The following is a 20108-nucleotide window of genomic DNA, read 5'->3' as shown; positions in this document are numbered from 1 at the left end:
TATGCAACCATCCAAATGATACTGTATAATAGCAACCATTCCCGGGTTAAGGGAACTAAGAAGTGCATATGAAGAGGTGCTTAGTGATAAATATTAACATTCAGATAAATATATGTTCTATTTTAATATGTAAATTTTTCTATTCGCATTTCACTTGTTTCCGATACGGTGTTTGAAACTGAATCATACAATTTGTTTCCTTCACTTCAGTAGTTTTATTTTTACAATATATACGTCTCTTCTAAATCCTCTTTCTCATCGTTTGTCATGAAAAAATAATGTCACATAGGCATACATACACTTTTGGGTGTTTAAATTCGGTTAACTGTAACAAACATTCATCAAAATCTGACGTGTGGAGAAAAAATAAGTTTCAGAGGCAAGAAAAATTGTTCTTTTCTTTTCTAAGAGAAATATTTCATTTTATTTCTAGCACCATGTGAATACCCGAAGATTTTTAAACACGTGACATTATTCTTGACTCACTCCATCAGAAGAATTGATCAGAATTTTCACAAGAAGAAAAAAGAAATGAAAGTGCATGTATAAATATCTTTTATCAATACTATTAGTGATAATATCAAAATATTGCTATACATTCTTTCAGAATGAATATGCTAAAATATTTTAAAATTGTTACACAAGTAAAATCGAAGTTATCACAATAAGTATCACACAGTGAAAATATAATTCCATCTACATTGTGTTACATCATGTTCCTTCACATTTCATAATTGCATATTTCTAACATTTCTATTTAATTAATTGATCACTCTTTTAAGAACTGCTGCCATACATTAACAAAGTAACAATGTTTTATTGTTTTCATATTCTAACTATTCCTTTCAGTATATCCTGATAAAGCTGTGAGGTTAGCGGAACGTAATCCTTCCCAGAACGGAAGTAAATCTTGTCTTTGATCCTGATTGGGTCAAATCCATCCTCCTGCAGCTCATTCTTTTTGATCTTGAATGTTCCAGTCATGTCCATTTCTTCCAGTACTCTGATGAAGATTGGTCGAGCATATGATGGTAGAGTTTTGTCAAGATATTCAGCAAGATTTTTGAAGTCCAGAGATTTGTTGGGATCCGCTATAGCAGCCATTCCAGCCCTTCCCTCCTGGTCAGGAACCTGGAATTAAATAAACTTTTCTTATAATCAAAATTACAACTTTATAGTTCTTACATGAACTTATGTGCACTTTCGCCACAATACTATACGAGAAATTATACCACCAAGAGAATAACTGCTCACTTTAAAGCAATATGTCTTAAACTCAGATGAATATATCATCGTCGTCGTCGTCATCATCAGTGCCCTACCATCATTACTAATAATCACGCAACGCATTTTCGTTTCCAAACAAGTTAGAGAAGTTATCGGTTATTTAGTAACTTACATCATGGCTGTTCAGAGTTGAAATTCTGATACTAAATGCTTATGTCAGGACGCTACAAAAGGTATAGTTCAGTACAGTACATAATAATAATGGATCATGACAACTGTAAGTGGGATTGCTACTAAATTGAAATGGTATGTCCAGCTACTTTTTAACCACATAAACGCACTAAAACTTCGAAACTAGCACTGTACAATATATTGTGCTATATATAACAGAAAATTTAATGAAATAATAATACTGAACTAGTATATAGAATATATATTTTACAACATAATAGTAAACATGACAAGTACACATTAACTTATATACCCTATATACAATATATGCAATTAATTCATGTAATAAAATCAGTTCTGTTATGGTGAACAAAACACATATTCTGAGATTATGAAATTCATATCTTTTACCATAACCAATGCTGTCATGGTAATTTTTCTCTTGGCCATACACTCCACCCCATGCTCTCTCCCTTGAAATATATTTTACTCTCCTCTATCTCTTCGAGTGTCATTTAATGATTTTTTTTTAATATTAAAGAAAAAGTAAAGAAATTTTTTCGCTTTATATTTTAATTGTACTGTACAACAAGCTAGATTTAAAGAATACACTATGTAGCCTACCATAGATGAACACTTGTCTCGATGAATCTCGGAGTATGTATTTGCAGCACTTCTTGTTTTTCAACCATTATTTTATATAATTCTCTATTCCAGTACTGCAGAGGTGGACAATTTTTGTTTATGAACATCAAACAAAATACATTAGGAGCAGCAAGAGATGATCTAAGATCTGTACACATCTCCGTGTACAAAACTTAGGCACCCATATGCCATATGGCTCCGAACAGACAAAATTTTCTTTTCCCCATACGATTAATTTAAAAAGTTGTAGATTCCCATATGATGTATGGCCCTGTATTGCCTCCATGACAGCACTGACCATAACTGTCAGTAAAAAATTTAAGCTAAGAAAATGTTCTTCCTATGTTACATGACGTTACAGGGACACAATTATAATAACGAAAATCAATATACAATTTAACAATATTTATACTGTGGCACCCATCTGGAATGTTCTGGTCGCATCAGGAAGTTGCGCGCACATCTAGCGAGAAGGAAGACGCGAGGAAACAGAAACACGAACCCCTGATGCTAGCCACGGTACGGAAGAAGAGGGGAGAAAAGCTACTATGATTGGGCAGAAGTGAGGAAGCATCGAGAAGTGGATCTCTCTCTCTCGAAGATTCTGTAAGCCACGCGAATCGAAGATTCCAGGAGTTATGGTGTAATAAATAAAAGTGCTAGTGACAGACAGTCTTCAGTCTTCAGAACAATCAGTCTTGAGTCTTCAAGTCTACAAGTGAGTCTTCGAGCGAGCAAGGAAGCCAGCCTTCGAGAGCATCTGGAAGACCGGGGTTCGATGTGCAGTGGAACAGCATCCGGAAAATTGGAATTCGACGTGCAGCGAACTTGAGTAAGTGAGTGAGTGCATAACTGTGGCAGCGTCCACCAGGCGAGTGCGACAGTCTGAAAGACTTGAGTTCGACGTGCAGTGAACTTGAACAGTGAGCTAGAAGGCAAGGCAAGCGAACTGTGAACTGAGAACTGACAGTTTTGTTCTGCACATAGTGCATTGTGAACATTAATTTAATTCAAATTAGGAGTACATTGTTGTTCTTCTCAATAATACACATCGTGCATTGTCATTATCATCGTGTGGAGTGCAATAACAACTTTTGTGTTGCTGTGTTGAGTGGAATACCCATTGTTGTAGGGTGAATTATTAAGAATAAAAGTCGCATTGTTGTCAGGTGTGTAGTGGTTAAAGTGGAAATAAAAGTCACAATATTTTACACAGTATATATATATATATAAATAATTCATTTATCAAAACCTATACAAGTTGCAGTGAACGAAAACATACATTCTTAAGTTATGAAATGCAAATGTTTTACGAACGTCAATAAAATTTGTTTAAACTGAGGGACTGTTCTTTCTACGTCACATGACATTACAGGAGCATATTTATAATACATAACATCACAGCACAGATCATCATTTCACATGAATCATAGTATGTTTCCATTTCTTATGCTGAAATAGTCCTTCCAAAATTCGAATATAATCAACTGTAACATAGATCTTGCTAGAGGTATTCTTTTGAAAGAAAGAAATTAAAGAAGAAATAAATATTGTATAGTTTACAAATTAAGTTAAATTAATTTAGGCTCTAACGACACTGTATTGGAATGAGACAAACTTGTGTTCAGAAACGAATCCACTTAGAAAATTATTTAAAAGAATACAAATCAAAATTAAACACAATATAACATAGATTGATAAATTAAAATAATACTAACACAAAAGTCTGAATGGAAATTCAACTTAGTATTAGAATCAGATCACAATGTAGTCGTAACTTGGTGTTTTACATAAACATCATTAATGATGGAGCGTCTGTATTGTATACCACAGTCTAGTATATAGTCACGAAGCTCAATATGTAGTAAATATGAATCCATAGATAGTTGCTAACTACTAGGATCACTACTATCGCCTCATTACAGACAATTCGAAATAGTACTGGCACAATCTATTGTTCCTAGCACCCTCACAACTGAAGCTTCGTGACTGTATATACTAGACTGTGATTGTACTATGATTCATGGTCTATGCGTAAGTTACCTGTTTGCAATTTTACCCTGCTGTATTTACGTGACGTAACAGATGTACCAGAAGAAACTACTTGATCCGCTGTAAGTTTGGGGACACAAATGCGCTGCCTGCTAATAATTGATGAACTGTTAAGTTATTGAACAAGTAATAACTACCTAACTGTGTTAATATTGTACATTTTGGTGGTATGCTACCTGACTGACTAGTTTCGACATGGTTTGCGTCATCCTCTGAATCTTAGTCCTACTAATACTATCATATTGGTATGCACTCCAAATAGAAGTCGATGGAAACAGAACTATGAAAATGTAATGTTACAATGTAATTGTTTTAATAGTAAAGTGAAGTAAATTAGTCTGAACTAGAAGAGATTACATATTGTTTTAATTAAAATCAGGTTTATTAGACAGAGAGTAATAGCAGGGACTTAATTTTTTGATAGTTTACGATAATTCAAGAAATAACGTTTTAAGACATGCTGTATGTACCAGTATAATTGAACAAAGAGATTATTTTTTACTCTTTTATTTTTCTATTAAAGTGATAAATTTAAAATTAACCAGCAGTGTTTAATGGCAGGCATTTCACGCTATAAATATCTGTGTAACATTTTAAAAATTTTGTTTAGGTACAGTACTGTATATAAAGAACAAGGTTACTAGACTAGACGGCAGTTTGGAAGTCGGTCGGCTGCTATATGCGCTGTAGCATTTCTGGTATGTGACATCACAAGCTTGTACAGTAGAACCAATCGGAATCAGTTTGTAACAAGTACTTCCCGAGTTCGTTTGTGTTCACGTGTGAGTGTTTCGATATATTGAATAAGTAAAACTAACATTTACTGTGTGTGTGTTTGTGTGTGTGTGTGTGTGTGTGTAAGATAAATAAATGGAAGAAGAGACTGTAAAAAGACAAGTATTGCACAGGCAGGTGTGGAAAATAGTGTTTAAGGTGTATAATTATTTTAAAAACGTTGACGAGCAGAACGCTGCCGGCCATCTTGATCCTGGCTGAATGTTGCCAACGTGCAAGAAACTACTGCAGAAGCATGTGGTGTGGGATTGAGAACCGTGCAAAGAATATTGTTAGTGAAGGAAAGGGTTTTCGTTTGGTGTCATGCTTACATTAATCAACCGCTAAGACCATTATTGTCTTTTGATAATTTGAATTCTCTCCTGCGCTATTTGTATTGCACGTGCTCTTGAAGTACGATGTGGCAATGTTGTACGCTGCCTTGCTCTCTCTATCTGTCTCTCTCGACGCAAACGCTAGCAGACTACCACCTTCTGAATTACCATCGACTCTAATAGCAAATAAATATTTCTCAGAATGTAATTTAAGCAGTGCATCGGAGCCATGTCTGTTAGAAATTAAATGAATGTGTGGAAAGTTACTAAGTTAGTCTATAAAGGGACACCATACTTATTGACATAGGTAGTTATTACTTGTAAAGGTATTTTATTTTCCGAGATGTAGGGAGATTGGTGGAATATGATCCCTCGGGGAAAATCGTCCACCAATGGAACTGAGAAGTTTTTAAATTTGGTGGACTTTGTTTTCTGTAATATAGCGTTGCTGATACTGATGGCTTCCCGCGAATTTGTAATAGTGTCTTGTATTTAATAAGTGTGCAATAGAATTCTTTGCATAAGTAGATACTTATTCTATTTTTGGGCTGCTGCCAGGAAGTCAAAACAAGAATAGCAATGGCCAAGGAAGCTTTCAATAGATAAAGGAGCATCTTCTGCGGACCTCTGGAAAAAGAACTACGGAAGAGACTAGTGAAGTACTTTCTATGGAGTGTGGCATTGTATGGGTCAGAAACATGGACATTACGAAGACGTGAAGAAAAGCGACTGGAAACATTGAGATATGGTTATGGAAAAGAATGGAACATGTGAAGTGACAGACAGAATAAGAAATGAAGCTGTGTTGGCAAGAGTGAGTGAGTGAGTGAGTGAGTGAGTGAGTGAGAAATTGGTTGGGTCATTGGTTGAGAAGAAACTGCCTACTGAAAGATGTACTGAAAGGAATGGTGAATGGGACAAGAGTTCAGGGCAGAAGAAGATTTCAGATGATAGACGACATTAAGATATATGGATCATATGAGGAGACAAAGGGGAAGGCAGAAAATAAGAAATATTAGAGAAGGCTGGGTTTGCAGTGAAAGACCTGCGCTTGGGCAGAACACTATGAATGAACAAATTATTTTTTCCATAAAATATAAAAGTTAATATTTATATTTTATATTCACGAATAAGGTCTACAGCCTGGGAAAATATTGTGTAAGTACAATGGGGGAAAAATCAGTAATATACAGTAGTACTAAGCAAATCTAGTCTTTCAGGTAAGGCTCCCTGTAAAGCAGGTTTGAATAATTTCAAGGGAAAAATTGTTCCGGGGCCGGGTATCGATCCCGGGACCTCTGGTTGAACGTACCAGCGCTCTTTCCAACTGAGCTATCCGGGAACTCCACCCGACACCGTCTCAACTTTTCCCTTTATATCCACACAACTCGCGTGGGCTGACGAAATGCCAGAGACCCACATCGAGTGCACACAAACTCTGTGTGACTTGGAATTGTGATTTTCTGTTAACGTACACAGTGACGTATATATTATGCAAATCTAGTCTTTCAGGTAAGGCTCCCTGTAAAGCAGGTTTGAATAATTTCCCGGCCCCGGAACAATTTTTCCCTTGAAATTATTCAAACCTGCTTTACAGGGAGCCTTACTTGAAAGACTAGATTTGCATAATATATACGTCACTGTGTACGTTAACAGAAAACCAGAATTCCAAGTCACACAGAGTTTGTGTGCACTCGATGTGGGTCTCTGGCATTTCGTCAGCCCACGCGAGTTGTATGGATATAAAGGGAAAAGTTGAGACGGTGTCGGGTGGAGTTCCTGGGTAGCTCAGTTGGAAAGAGCGCTGGTACGTTCAACCAGAGGTCCCGGGATCGATATCCGGGCCCGGAACAATTTTTCCCTTGAAATTATTCAGTAGTACTAAGGTTAATTTTGCTCTATGTATATTCTCTGGGTGAAAGTGGTTCCTTCTACTTGAAGCAATATGATAATGGAACCATTTTACCTCAATTGATTAATTTTGCATAATAGAAAGATTTTATTTTGATTAAGATTATATTTTAGAAAATGGTAAGAAACTATATTAGGAAGACTAATCGCAAATATTAGACTGAGAAAAGCATATTATCAGTAACTATCAAACTGGTTCAGAATGTGGCACAATGAAAACTACAGTTAGAGCATAAAATTAATATTCCAGTTATGGCACTGAAATAGAGTGAGAGGAACAAATATAAATGTTTTAGATCATACAAAGGGTATCTGGACGAAGAGAACAAGCTTTTTTGAATAAGGAATTTGAAGATGAGCTTGTGAAATATTTACTTCAAGTGGAAGTTCAATTTTTTGGGCTCACGAAAAAAATATTTGTAAGCTAAGAAGGATGAAAAGCGAGTTGGGGTCACAGTAATTGCAGAACGAGGTACCGATGTGATGGCAATTGTGGGTGTAAGTACTATCACTATAAGGATCGTGTTTCCGAAAGTACACATGACTCCTGAGCTCTCAGATGGGCCACCACCAGGGGGGCAACCAAAAGGATGGATTAATTCTGAATTGTTTGTAAAGAAGCTGCAAAATTTTCACAACCACGTGAAGTCTACATCAGAAAGAAAAGTTCTTTTGGTCGATGAACATGCGAGCCATTAAGACTATCGATGCTGTGCATTTTATAGAGACAATGTAATTATTATGACCTGTTTCCCCACCTCACACAATGCATTGCTTTCAGCCACTTGCCGTGTGCATGTTTCGGCCTCTTAAAAAATATTACAATGCAGAGAGTTGAAAATGGCTGCACAACTGTCCGAGTTGTCTCGTGTGACTATAGTAAGCTTAAGTGTCGCTTTTTTTTTTTTTTTGGACATGCCTACAAAAAGCTAATACAGTAAAATTCCTCGTATCCGGCAACTGTGGGGCAAAGTCAATGCTGGATAATTGATTTTGCCGGATAATTGGAAAATATGTTTATAGATTATGTAAAAACATACTGTACTGCACAAACTTTTTTCCATGTTGAAATTTAGTACCGGTAATTTTCATATAGACAATTAAAAATAAAATTTTGAAATATGTACAATGTTTATCTTTAGTACTGAATCCGGTAATGTACAATCATCAGTTCATATTATTGTAATACAGTAATGCATAATAGCGTAAAAAATACTAAAAGTTTTCGTAAACTTAAGACAATTTTAAATAGCGGTCATGTGAGCCATGTGACGTGAAGAACAGTGTAGCCAACGTCGCAACTATACTATGAAATAGCGCTAGATGATTTGTGCGTAAGAACATTTTGCTTGTGTTTCACGGAATCCATTGTGAAACAGCAGTGCTTAGTGGTAATAGCCATGATACTATCCATCACTCGAATGAAATTTTTATGCGCTGTAGGAACAGAGAATTTCACACTTTCGTATTTAGACTCATCCAACACCCCTTCAAAACGGGCGAGTTCAAATGTTAAATTGAAAGGTATCATCTCTGCGCATTGTTTGCAAGATCCAAGTGACAGATTACCGATGCTACCCTCTACTCCAGGGACATATAGGTTTTTTGTCTATGTTTTCATGCATGAACTGTGTAAAGAGTAAACACAATATGCGGCATGTGAGATCTACGAAAACAGGCCTGCAGAACTCGCAAGTAGGGGAAATATGACGTCAGCCTCACTCCACTTCTATTGGGGATGATAGACTTCCGCCATAAGAATGAATGTTGATGCAGTTGAGCATAACTAGAACGCTGTGACCGCACAGGTAGAAAAGGTGGGTGGGGTAAGAAAGGGGAGGAAAGCAGTCGCTCTCAAGAGCTACAGTTCTGCAGGTCTGTACGAAAACCACTCACATCTTCATCAGACTCTTCTCTTTCACATGAATGACCATTTTTTTTACCTAGCCAAAAGTGCCGTTGTTTTGGTATTGCTGGTTATTTGGGTGCTAGATACGAGGGATTTTACTGTATGTATAACAACATTCTTTCGGGATTCGAGAAAACTGCCTGTATCCTGTAAACCCAAATATCTTTCCAGATTTGATGTCTCTTCCTGCTGAGGTCATGGATCTGCCTCTGAACAATAAATCTGCTGAGCAGTTACCCTAGATGTCAAGAACAACAGTCATGGACTTTCTACTGGGTGAAGTCACAAACGAGCCTTTGAATGGTGGATCTGCAGAATATTCAGATGCCAACTTCAGCACTATCAAGCAAAAGAAACTAGAACACACATTACTTAACTGACACCATTAAGTGAATCAGAGAACGAAGAATGGGAGACCAGTGGCTCATTATCCAATGATGTGTCGAGTTGAGGAAGCTCACCGACAGAGAAAGAAAGAGAAGAGAATAAGAGACTTGGTCCTTACAACATTCCTCCACTGCTGAAACTCATTACCGGTATCACACACAGAAAGGCAAACAGAAAAAGTAAGAGATCTGTATTAACATCAATACCTAACTATAAGCAGTGCTGTAGTTGGACTGGTATGCCATACCATCTTAAATAAAAACTCGCTGTTATCATACCGACAAAAAATAGTACATCTTGATTACACAACTTTTAACACTATATCACTTCGGAATATGTATATATGTCTTTCTCGTGTTAAATTCTATCGTACCTAGTTAACATGTTTCAGCCTGTTATGGGCCTTCTTCAGAACTGGTTGTTACTGATCTTGGCGCCTTTTGTTTTGTTTCCTGTGGTGGTGTGTTTATGTGGTGTAGTGTAGAGTGAAAGAGTGTGCGTGTTCTGAAATTGAGTTGTGTGTTGAGAATTTCATTTGGATGTGTTTTTGTGTGTCTGTATATTTCGTATTGTTCTAGTGTGTTTAGTTTCTGGCTTTTTGGTTGGATGTGTAGAATTTCCATGTCTACGTTGATGTCTCTGTAGGTGTGGTTAGCATTTGTGACGTGTTCTGCATATGTGGATGTGTTTTGTAATTTTCTTATGGCTGTGATGTGTTTGAAATGGTCTGCCTGTCTGTCCTATGTAGAAGTTATTGCAGGTGTTACATTTGAGTTTGTATACGCCTGTGTGGTTGTATTTGTTTGTTTGTATTGTTTGTGTGTTGAGATGGTTTTGTAGAGTACCGTATTATTTGTTCTGTATGCGATGTTGTAATTTAATTTCTTGAATGAGGTTGCAATCTTGTGTGTGTTTTTGTTTTCGTATGTTAGTGTGATGTATTTTTTGTGTTCTTGTGTTCGTGTTGTATTCTTATGTTTTTTGTGATTATGTTTTGTCTTTCGTATTGTGTTGTCTATTATGTTGGGGTTGTATCCGTTTTCTTGTACTATGTATTTGATTGTGTTTAGCTCTTCTTTGTAATCATGTTGGTTCATTGGTATGTTGAGTAGTCTGTGTACCATTGTTCGGAATGCAGCATGTTTGTGTTGTGTTGGGTGGTTGGATGTGTTGTGTATGTGTGTTGTTGTTGTTGTTGTTGTGGGTTTTCTGTAGACTTTGAATGTGTGTTTACATCACAGCCATAACAAAATTACAAAACAGATCCACATATGCAGAACACATCACAAATGCTAACCACACCTACAGAGACATCAACACAGACATGAAAATTCTACACATCCAACCAAAAAGCCAGAAACTAAACACACTAGAACAATACGAAATATACAGACACACAAAAACACAGCCAAATGAAATTCTCAACACACAACTCAATTTCAGAACACACACATTCTTTGACTCCACACTACACTACACAAACACACCCACACAGGAAACAAAACAAAAGGCGCCAAGACCAGCAACAACCAGTTCTGAAGAAGGCCCATAACAGGCCGAAACATGTTAACCAGGTACAATAGAATTTAATACGAGAAAGACATATAATATATATTTCGAAAAAATATAGACTGGAAAACATATTAAGTATGTTTAAATAATCTTTCATATACTTTGAAATGGAGGATGTTAGCTATTCGAAAAACATTTTGATTTTGATATCTGGCATAAAAGTAGCGGCTGGCATCTCGTATCCTTTGCTTAAATGCTTGTCCATTCGTTGTTTTATCGAAAACCATGGTCTGGCACTTCAGGAGTAGTCGTGATTTGTTAGTTTCAAGCTTGCATAACACTGTGGTATTTCTACTCTACAAGTTAACACTAACTTTATGGCATGGTACCTCAATAAATCTGTATACTGATTCGCTAATTTCAAAACTTGTGTAGGCATTTAATAACACTAATATCCCGTAACACTAATTTTATGATGTGGCTCCTCAAGAATTCTGCTGCACTCATTCGCTAATTTTAAAACTCACTCAGGCGTAATGCTAACAGTTTTCTAGGAGAGGGAAATTGTTACTTTTCATGCGTTCATGAATCTTGAGTCCAGTTACATGTTATAGATTCTATTCCAATTTCAACTAAAGAATGTGAATGAGCATTAGGTACTGTAATGAACTATATCTGCACTAAGAAAAGGAATACTCTTCCAGTAAGAGATTTCCTAGGCTTTTGTTCCTAAAAAGTGTTGAGCTACCAGTGTCAGCATTTAATTTTTTGCCTTATATGCAATTGTGGCTGCGATCTGGAAAGAGGTCTGCAGAGAGGGATGCATGGCGAAGAAGTAACTTTGGAAAAGTGCAGTACGAGTCCATACATTCTAGTCTGACTAAGGAGATTTCAACAGTATCCCCTAAAATTTGTTTCCAACTACAGCACTGACTATAAGCAATTGTCAGGAAGGACAAACATGTCTTTAAAATCTTCTGAGAAGTCCTCACCTTCTATAGCGTTCAGTCATCTTCACCGTCATCATCATTTTTGTACCCATTCTGCTCTCCTCTGCTTGTGTCTTGGAAAACAAAATATTCTAACCCCGTCAGTTGATTTATTCTTACAATTTGGTGCAGTACAATATCCCACTTTTCCTTTAAAATACAAACAGCTCACATTGGGAATGCCCACTTTAGAATGATATTAAGACTCAACTCGATCACTCCAAAGTATTGTGGTATAAATGAAAGGGAGGGAGAAACATTAAAAAGATATGCGAAAACGTGTTTTTACAAATCGAAATTGGGGCTGAGAAGAAGTATCTATTTGAGCTCCAAGCTTATTGGAAACTTGTCTTAATCCGATTTTCACCATTCCATATGAAGAAATATTAGACAATTTTGAAGAAAAAAGCCAAAAATGGACGTAGTCTAATATCTATTACATGAAGTGGGGGAAGAAGCACGACAGAATAGGAATAGGGTGATCGCTGAAGATGTTAAAAGCCTGGGCAGAGATTGGAGAGGGGGGCACCATAGTCCTCTCAAGAAAAGCGTTCCGAGCCTTTGCACTGTGCAAGTGACACTAGAGTAAACTCACTCTAGAGTACCGAAACCAACATGCTAAAAGCAAGGTTACGATTTCAGAAGGCTTTAATTTGGAAAATGGCGAAATTTGTGTGTGAGGGAGAGATGTTGGTCCGTGGCCCATTTCTTTAAATGTTCATCATCCCGACATTTGTCTCAGAGCCTTAGAAAAATCACAGAAAACTACAGGCAAGATGAGTTGTCTCAGTTTAGTAGACTAGTTATTTGCCTGTGAGACGATTCTAATAAATTATGGCCTCATTGGCCCTGAGGGTTTAATGTCGGGAAGTAGGGGTATTCTTCTGATTCGTAATAGCCTCAATTGTATTTCACAACGAGACAGGATATTGGAGTGGTTCTGGCATAAGAGAAGCTGGGGTTGGGTCCTGATACTGAGACTCAAACAGGCAATATATGCTTATCACTTCACAAGTCACTTCCAATGCTGTATTTCAGGTCGCCAGAGACTTGAATTCAGCTCTGTCAGCTCAAATAGGATGAGGGAAGTTACGGGGACAGGAGTTAAGGGTGGTGGTTCTGGCTTAAAATGGGCTGGGGATGGGATCTGATTAGGAGCCTCGAACAAGCAATGGATGCTCGTCACTTCTCAAGTCATTCCTAATGTTGTATTCTAGGCCACCAGTAACCGAGTTCAGCTCCATCAGACCAAATTGGAAAGGATTATGAAAAGGTTAAGTCTAGTTTAAGGTGAGATGGGAGTGAATATAGGTATACAGATCTTGTTCTTGAGCCATCAAAGTGATTTATTTCATTGAAATATCTGAAAATTTATTACTGGATATTTCATTGTAGAAAATAATAATTTAATTTTGCAATCATTCTTCTTTATTTTCGTGAACTGGGTAAAAACGATCCTTTTGCTGATTATTTAAAAAAAATGGATGATATCTAAGATTAGAAGAGTAAATATTACTTGATAAATTAAGTTAATTTTTTCAAAGTTAACTTATTTAAGATCCTTTATGGGGATTATTTCCCCCCTCCCCCTACTTCCTCTGTATACCAACAGTGTAATGTAGAACGTTTCACATACGTACAAATTTGTAGAAATACGCAGACATAAATGTAGAATTTAAGAAATAAGACAATTTAAATGGTTATCATAATGAAATTATAGTATAAGAAGCATCTTTTCTTTAAGACATACTTACTTGAACTCCATAAACTGCTGCATCTTTGAGTCCAATGACGTTTATGATTACAGATTCTACTTCAGCAGTTGCAACATTTTCACCTTTCCACCTGTTAAACGTACAAACCAAATATATTTTACTAAAAAATTGGCATACCTATGTGAGTCTGTAGCAAACTGTTTACCTTACCGGAACTTATTTCTTACTGATCACGTGATTAGACATGACGGCCAAAGAGCAAAATGATAGTAGTTAATTATTGTACTGTCTTATAGTTTTACACAAGATACTCATTTCTGGTACTAAGAACTTACCGAAAAGTGTCGCCTGTTCTGTCCTTGAAGTAGAGGTATCCATATTTGTCCATTACTAAAATATCACCTAAAAAAATATGAATACATTATAAACACAATATTATATTTTCAATAGCATTGTAGCTATCATTTTTAACCTTTAATGATTGCGTTAAATAGGTTGATTGAGGGAAAATTTTGCACGAATTCGTTTTCTATAAAATGATAATAAGTACTGAATAGTTACATAATGTTTAAAGGTAGTGAGTGATATTTCGCGATAGTTTAAATAAAAAAATAAATTAAAAAAAAAAAAAACAAAAACAAAAAATTTATTTATGTTGTACTTTTATCATCAATTAATCTATTTCCAATGGTATTGAATACACTACGAAATGCACCATTTTTGTGGTATAAACGCAAAAGTGACTTCACACTCTCTTAAATTTGCTTCATAAAGAGATTCCATTTTTGTGTTATATGAGCGTCCATATTTTGTTGAATATGAAATTTTTCATGATCACATTTTTCAAAACATTATGGAGAATAACGACATGGATTCTATGCAAACTTGAGCATCAATACAATTTAAATTTCTGGAATTTGGCCAACAGTCTTTAAAAGTAAACTTTAATCAAAAGAATTGACACTGAATTATTATTGTTGTTTAGTCAACTGTCCGAAGACAGGTTTGAACATCAAAAGTGACACCAATAAGGCAACTAAGCCAGGAGATAATGGGGGGAGGGTGATCAGGCTGAATTATTATTCAATAAATATTTAAAGCTGACAAAGGAACAAAACAGATTTCATTTTACATTAGGAAAATGATTGAATGTACAGCTAATTAAATTTTATTAGCTCTTCATTGTAATTTATATTTTTAAACAAATTGCATATTAAAAATGTGGATACATTATCTGCATTGACTAAGAGATACGTTTCCCTTACGATAAATCAATCTGTAAATTCAAAATGCTAAAAGTGACCACTTATAAAATTCTGAACGAGTCATATATAAGCTATTAACAAGGAGACCGCCCCACTTTGTTGTCAAGATTCGGGACGGGAAAATTTTGGGTGAAAGTATAGCCAAATCCATAAGACATGTGTCTTGGCTTTTTTCACATAGGCCTGAGTTCAAGAGAAAAAAAAATTGGAAAATTACGAGTCAAATGACTGTAGTGTAACTGCTTATTGCTTCAGCAAGAAATGATGTGGCGGAGTAGCTTAGGTGGTAGAGCATTGGACACGAGCGTAATCAGTGCATCAAGTTCGGGTTCGATTCCCTTTTATCAGTTTTTAAGTTTTTATTTTAATACACATATTCGTAACTTCCTAAGGTTATATCATTTTGCAATACGTGCGAAAATTAATGGTTACAAGAATAAATTTCCATCTTATATTGCATCGTATTACATTGCATTGACACTAAGTATTTCTTCAGATGATTCACATTACTACTTATCAATGATTAATTGTAAACATAGCGCACTGGATACAAAGTGCCAATACACTAAGTTTACAATTAATCACTGATATGTTCAGAATTGTTAAATGTGTGCATGCAGGTAGTAACGGGCAGGCGATCACAGCATTGGCTGGGTGGCTAGCGGACCCATCATACTACACTGCTCCCATCCACTGTCTCTGTTATCTTTAGTTCGCGAGTAGCTTGTCACGTGCACAGATGTACATTTGCAAAGTGGAGAAGTTAGTGTTGTAAGTTTAGTGATTGTGATTATTGTGATTTGTGCCATGCCTAGACACCAATTCTCATTGTGTGAACGTGTTCTGAAACACGACGTAAATTTCGAGTAAAATTTCCAGGAAGGCCTGTGCCTAATGCCAGTACAATTAAGAGACAAGCTAAAAGATTCAAAGAAACAGGCTCCACAAGGAATAAAAAAGTCAACAATGTCGTGTTCTTACAGAAAACAAATTAGATCAGATTGGCTAGAGATTTGAACATCATCATCATCATCATCCTTCACGAATTAGGCCTCTGTAGACCTGTTTCGGCCCCATCTAGCAGTCTTCTTAACGGTCTTCCTGGTCGACGATGTCCTCTAGGTTTATATTGCATCATAATTTGAACATATCCCCCAAAAATCTCTAAAACATTTATCACAGGAAACAGGAGTATCTGTGTCGTCTGCACGAATAGCAACAAAATTATTGAAACTGAAGCCATACAAAATTCCAGTTGTGCACGCATTACATCAGTCAGATCCGAATAAGAAACTGGGATTTTGTAACTGGGTATTAGAAAAGGTAAACTCTGGGGAACTGGATGCAAAATGCATTTTTTGAGTGATGAGGCGTGGTTTTATTTAAATGGACGCATGCATTCACAAAATTACCGGTATTAGAGTGACCACAAACCTGATGTAGTCCTTGAAACCCCTTTACATGGTGAGAGAATTGGGGTGTGGTGTGCAGTTAATGGACGTATTATTGGCCCAATTTTTCATGAGGATATAATTAACAGTCAGCAGTATGTCAGTCAAATTCTTGACCCCTTCTTTGAAAAACTTACATATGCTGAACCTATGACCAGTTATTTTCAGCAAGATTCCGTTACTCCTCACACAGATGCAGTTTCAATGACGGAACTGCGTCGTATTTTTGGTGGTGGTGGTGGTGAAAGAATCGTAAGTAAGAATTGTGGCCCCCACAAAGCCCTGATCTGACATCCTGCGACTTTTATTTGTGGGGAACACTGAAAGTTAGGGTGTACAGGAAAAATCCTCATTCCATTGATGACCTGAAACGCTACATAAGAGAGAAAATCGAAACCATCACTGCTATGGAACTTCAAAATGTTGTCCATCCTTTCATAAGATGTCAGATGTGTGTTGTAGCAGATGGAGGACATTTTCAGCATCGACTGTGAGCATTGTAAGTACACATTATTGAATATGTTTTGTTGTATTATAAAAGTGAGTGTCAACCACTGACTGAAATATGTACTCGCGCCCACAATCAGTGCCAGTATGACGCCTGCTAGCCAGCCCACCAATGCCATGATCTCCTGCCCGTTCCTACCTGTGCGCACACATTTAACAACTCTGTAGTTATGAATTTGATCATACTTTCACCCAAAATTATCTTGACCCGAATCTGACATCAAAGTGGGGCAGTCCCCTTGTAAGTTTTTTATTCATCTGTTGAAGATAATTTTTCGTTGTTATGAAGTTAATGCCTCTACTTTGTTTTGGGCAGAGTCCGTAAAGACTGGAGTGGTGCGGATTCAATATTGATTCTAAGCAACGACTATGGCATTCACTCATTTTTGTAGTAGGCTAAATGAATACTGGTAGGGAGGACCACAGTTCTCCTATAGGGATAAAGATGGCTGGAAAGTGAGAATAGTAACGTATTGATACCTGTATTTCATACTGAGATTCAGAAATCATGGGAACTCAGCCTTCCTGATTCTGAAGAACCTTTATGGCAGTGAGCAGCAACCCGTGCTCTTTGTGCAAGAGCACTTTCCACTGCACCCAAGCAGTTTGAGAGAGCGGATCCAAAGAAATTAGAGGGATTTATTCCTGTTGTTTGGCAAAATAAATAAATATAATTTTACAATGATCAATCTGTTATAGTAATTTTCATAGAGGTTACAAGTGTCTCCTTCTATCCCTCCAATATCTTTGGAATCTTGCACACAACTGGCTTGCTTGCTCGCGGGTGCCCTTACTGCTTCGAAAGAGCACCTGAGTTGATGACTTACTGCTTTATGGCATACATACCTATGTAGTAAACTTCTATCCTTTAAGAGACAAATATGTATCTGTGTTATATTAATTTATTTATGGCAAAAAATTGAATCACTTGTTAAATTTTCAAATGAACACGCCCTTAATGTTTCGAATTCAATTGATAATATGCTATTAATTAATCTTACCTATAACATGTTAAGTTAAATTTCTCAAGTGATAATTATAAGAAAGCTGATTATAGTAATTAGTGGTTATTATCAAACATGAATACATTCTTTCATCTCATTTCTTCATAAATTTGCAATGCATCTTAAATCTTCACAATACTTTCTGTTTCTAACAAGACTTGTTTTACTGAAACATTACCTACATATAAAATTAAAATACAGCATATAGGAATATTATATTTGTTCACAATGAAATACTGGTAGTTGTTAACTAAAATAATCTCATTTTCAACATAGCCTACTAGGTATTACACAATCTAATTATGTTAAGTACCTCGCCTACAGTTGGTTTTGTATTACTAATTACTGAATATACTTATTTTTTTTGTCTTGGGACGAATATGTAGGCTACATTCTGCATCAATTTATAATAACTGATACAGCTCAGTTCCTTTATACATAATACACATAACTTACTATGTCATTAAAATATTTTCATAAAACTTCTCCTTTAGTACACCAACAAAAACTCAAATTTCGAAACTATTTTGAGACCTTGAATTTAAAAGTTCGAAGGTTAATGAAGTACTTTTAAAATATGGTGCAAAATCTTTCTTTTTACCTGTATTTATTTACAGTTGTTGTAACTTCTAGGCCGTATTACGATTGTCTATAGTTTATTGTGGGGAATGCTTATTGATATTATATTGTGTCTATTATTTATTTACCACTTAATCATTTCACTCAGTGGTGCCAAATCTTGTGGCCATTTTAATGAACATATTCAGTTACTAAGTCGTCCCATTTAATAGAAGTGATATATAACTGTTACTAACGAGCCAACCAGTCGACTATTGGCCTCACGTCCACATGCTTCCGTAGAGGTGAACGATCATCCAATAAGAATGGAGGTATTGGTGTGGTTAGCACAATGATCCCCCAGCCGTTATAGCTTGTTGTCGTAACCAGCTACCTATCATAGCTCCCCAAATGCATCACAATGTTGAGTGGGCACGGTCCCATACCTGGGCGAAATTTCATGAGAAAATTTTTTACTCCATGAGAAGTCGAACCAGCACGCAAGTGTTAGACATGATGCCTTAGAAACCATGGCGTGGGACTAAAATTTCCCATGGCGTGGGACTAAAATTTCTTTAAATTTAGAAATTTGTTTTATAAATACAATATTCACACACCTGAATCATATTCGAAACAAGACTACTCGATTAATTTAGTCAGTACACTTAAAAAGTAATTAGGGGGATAGAAGAATAAAAGATAACTTTATCCCATGCTTGATATGTATGTATGATATGCACATATGCTACCATATACAGCCTTCTTTAAAATTTTATGTAAAAGAAAAACTTATTTTAGAGAAATTTGAACAAAAATTGATGGTATCGAATATGCTACAATTCTACATCCATTTTTTCACTCACCTGATAAGAAAGCTTTATCACCTTTTCCAAAAACATCATGAAGAACTTTCTTTGATGATGCTTTTTTATCCACATAACCGTGATAATCTCGAATTGCATTGGAAGAAGATATGAGGCCTACAAACATTCCTGGTTCACCTGAAATTAAAAGAAATTGAATTATTTAGATTAATAGGAGTTCAAGTGAAAATTACTGGTACCGGTATATCAAAAATTATGTTTCAGAAGTATGGTGTACATTTTAATTTTGCTATATGTCTTAACTTAGCCTATATAGATCTACTCAATTCCTTGAAGTTAAGGTGATACTTTTTAAGAGTACCGGTATACAATATTGAGAAATTTTTATATGTAAACCTACTTCCTCTTCTCATTCTTACCCTAATCTATTATTTTTCTTTCTTATCCTGTTCGTTCTCGTGTTCATAGTCTTCTTCTTTCTGTTTACTTATGAACCTTCGATTACAATAGAAAAAAGATTGTTTTAAACTCTCATACAAAAAATTTTAAATATTTAGAATGCGAGGGAAAGTAGGAATTAACTTTCAATATTTCAACAGATATGTGATACAATAAATAGAATACCCTTGAAATTGACCTCTTTCTCTAGTTTTTCTGGAATTATTTCCACAATGAAAACATACTTCCCAGTTTTATAAAAGTTATTTACCTACTACCTGTACTCTTCTGGCAACACATACAGTACATCGAAACTGTCAGGTTCTGTTACAGTACAGTTGGATAAATGGAGTTGTTCAAGTGGCCATCAGTTTTTCTCCTTCACCCATAGCACATGCTGCTCTTTCCTGCATTTTTTTAGAGGCATAGTTAAT

The 20108-nt window shown here is 36.0% G+C and overlaps 1 protein-coding gene across 1 annotated transcript in view; it reads right to left on the bottom strand.

Annotated features, from left to right (window-relative positions):
• Positions 1–538: 538 nt before the first annotated feature.
• LOC138694392 (long-chain fatty acid transport protein 1-like) overlaps positions 539–20108 on the bottom strand; it is a 187844-nt gene continuing 168274 nt past the window's right edge. Inside the window, exons 8-11 of the mRNA XM_069818081.1 lie at positions 19276–19413; positions 13963–14029; positions 13667–13757; positions 539–1131 (exon numbers count right to left, since the gene is read on the bottom strand). Coding sequence (XP_069674182.1) covers positions 826–1131; positions 13667–13757; positions 13963–14029; positions 19276–19413 — 602 coding nt within the window. The 3' untranslated portion in view covers positions 539–825. The remainder of the gene's footprint in view (positions 1132–13666; positions 13758–13962; positions 14030–19275; positions 19414–20108) is intronic.

This window comes from Periplaneta americana, chromosome 2 (genome assembly GCF_040183065.1).
Source record: "Periplaneta americana isolate PAMFEO1 chromosome 2, P.americana_PAMFEO1_priV1, whole genome shotgun sequence".
NCBI lineage: Eukaryota > Metazoa > Arthropoda > Insecta > Blattodea > Blattidae > Periplaneta > Periplaneta americana.
This window is presented reverse-complemented; position numbering and strand designations above follow the sequence as displayed.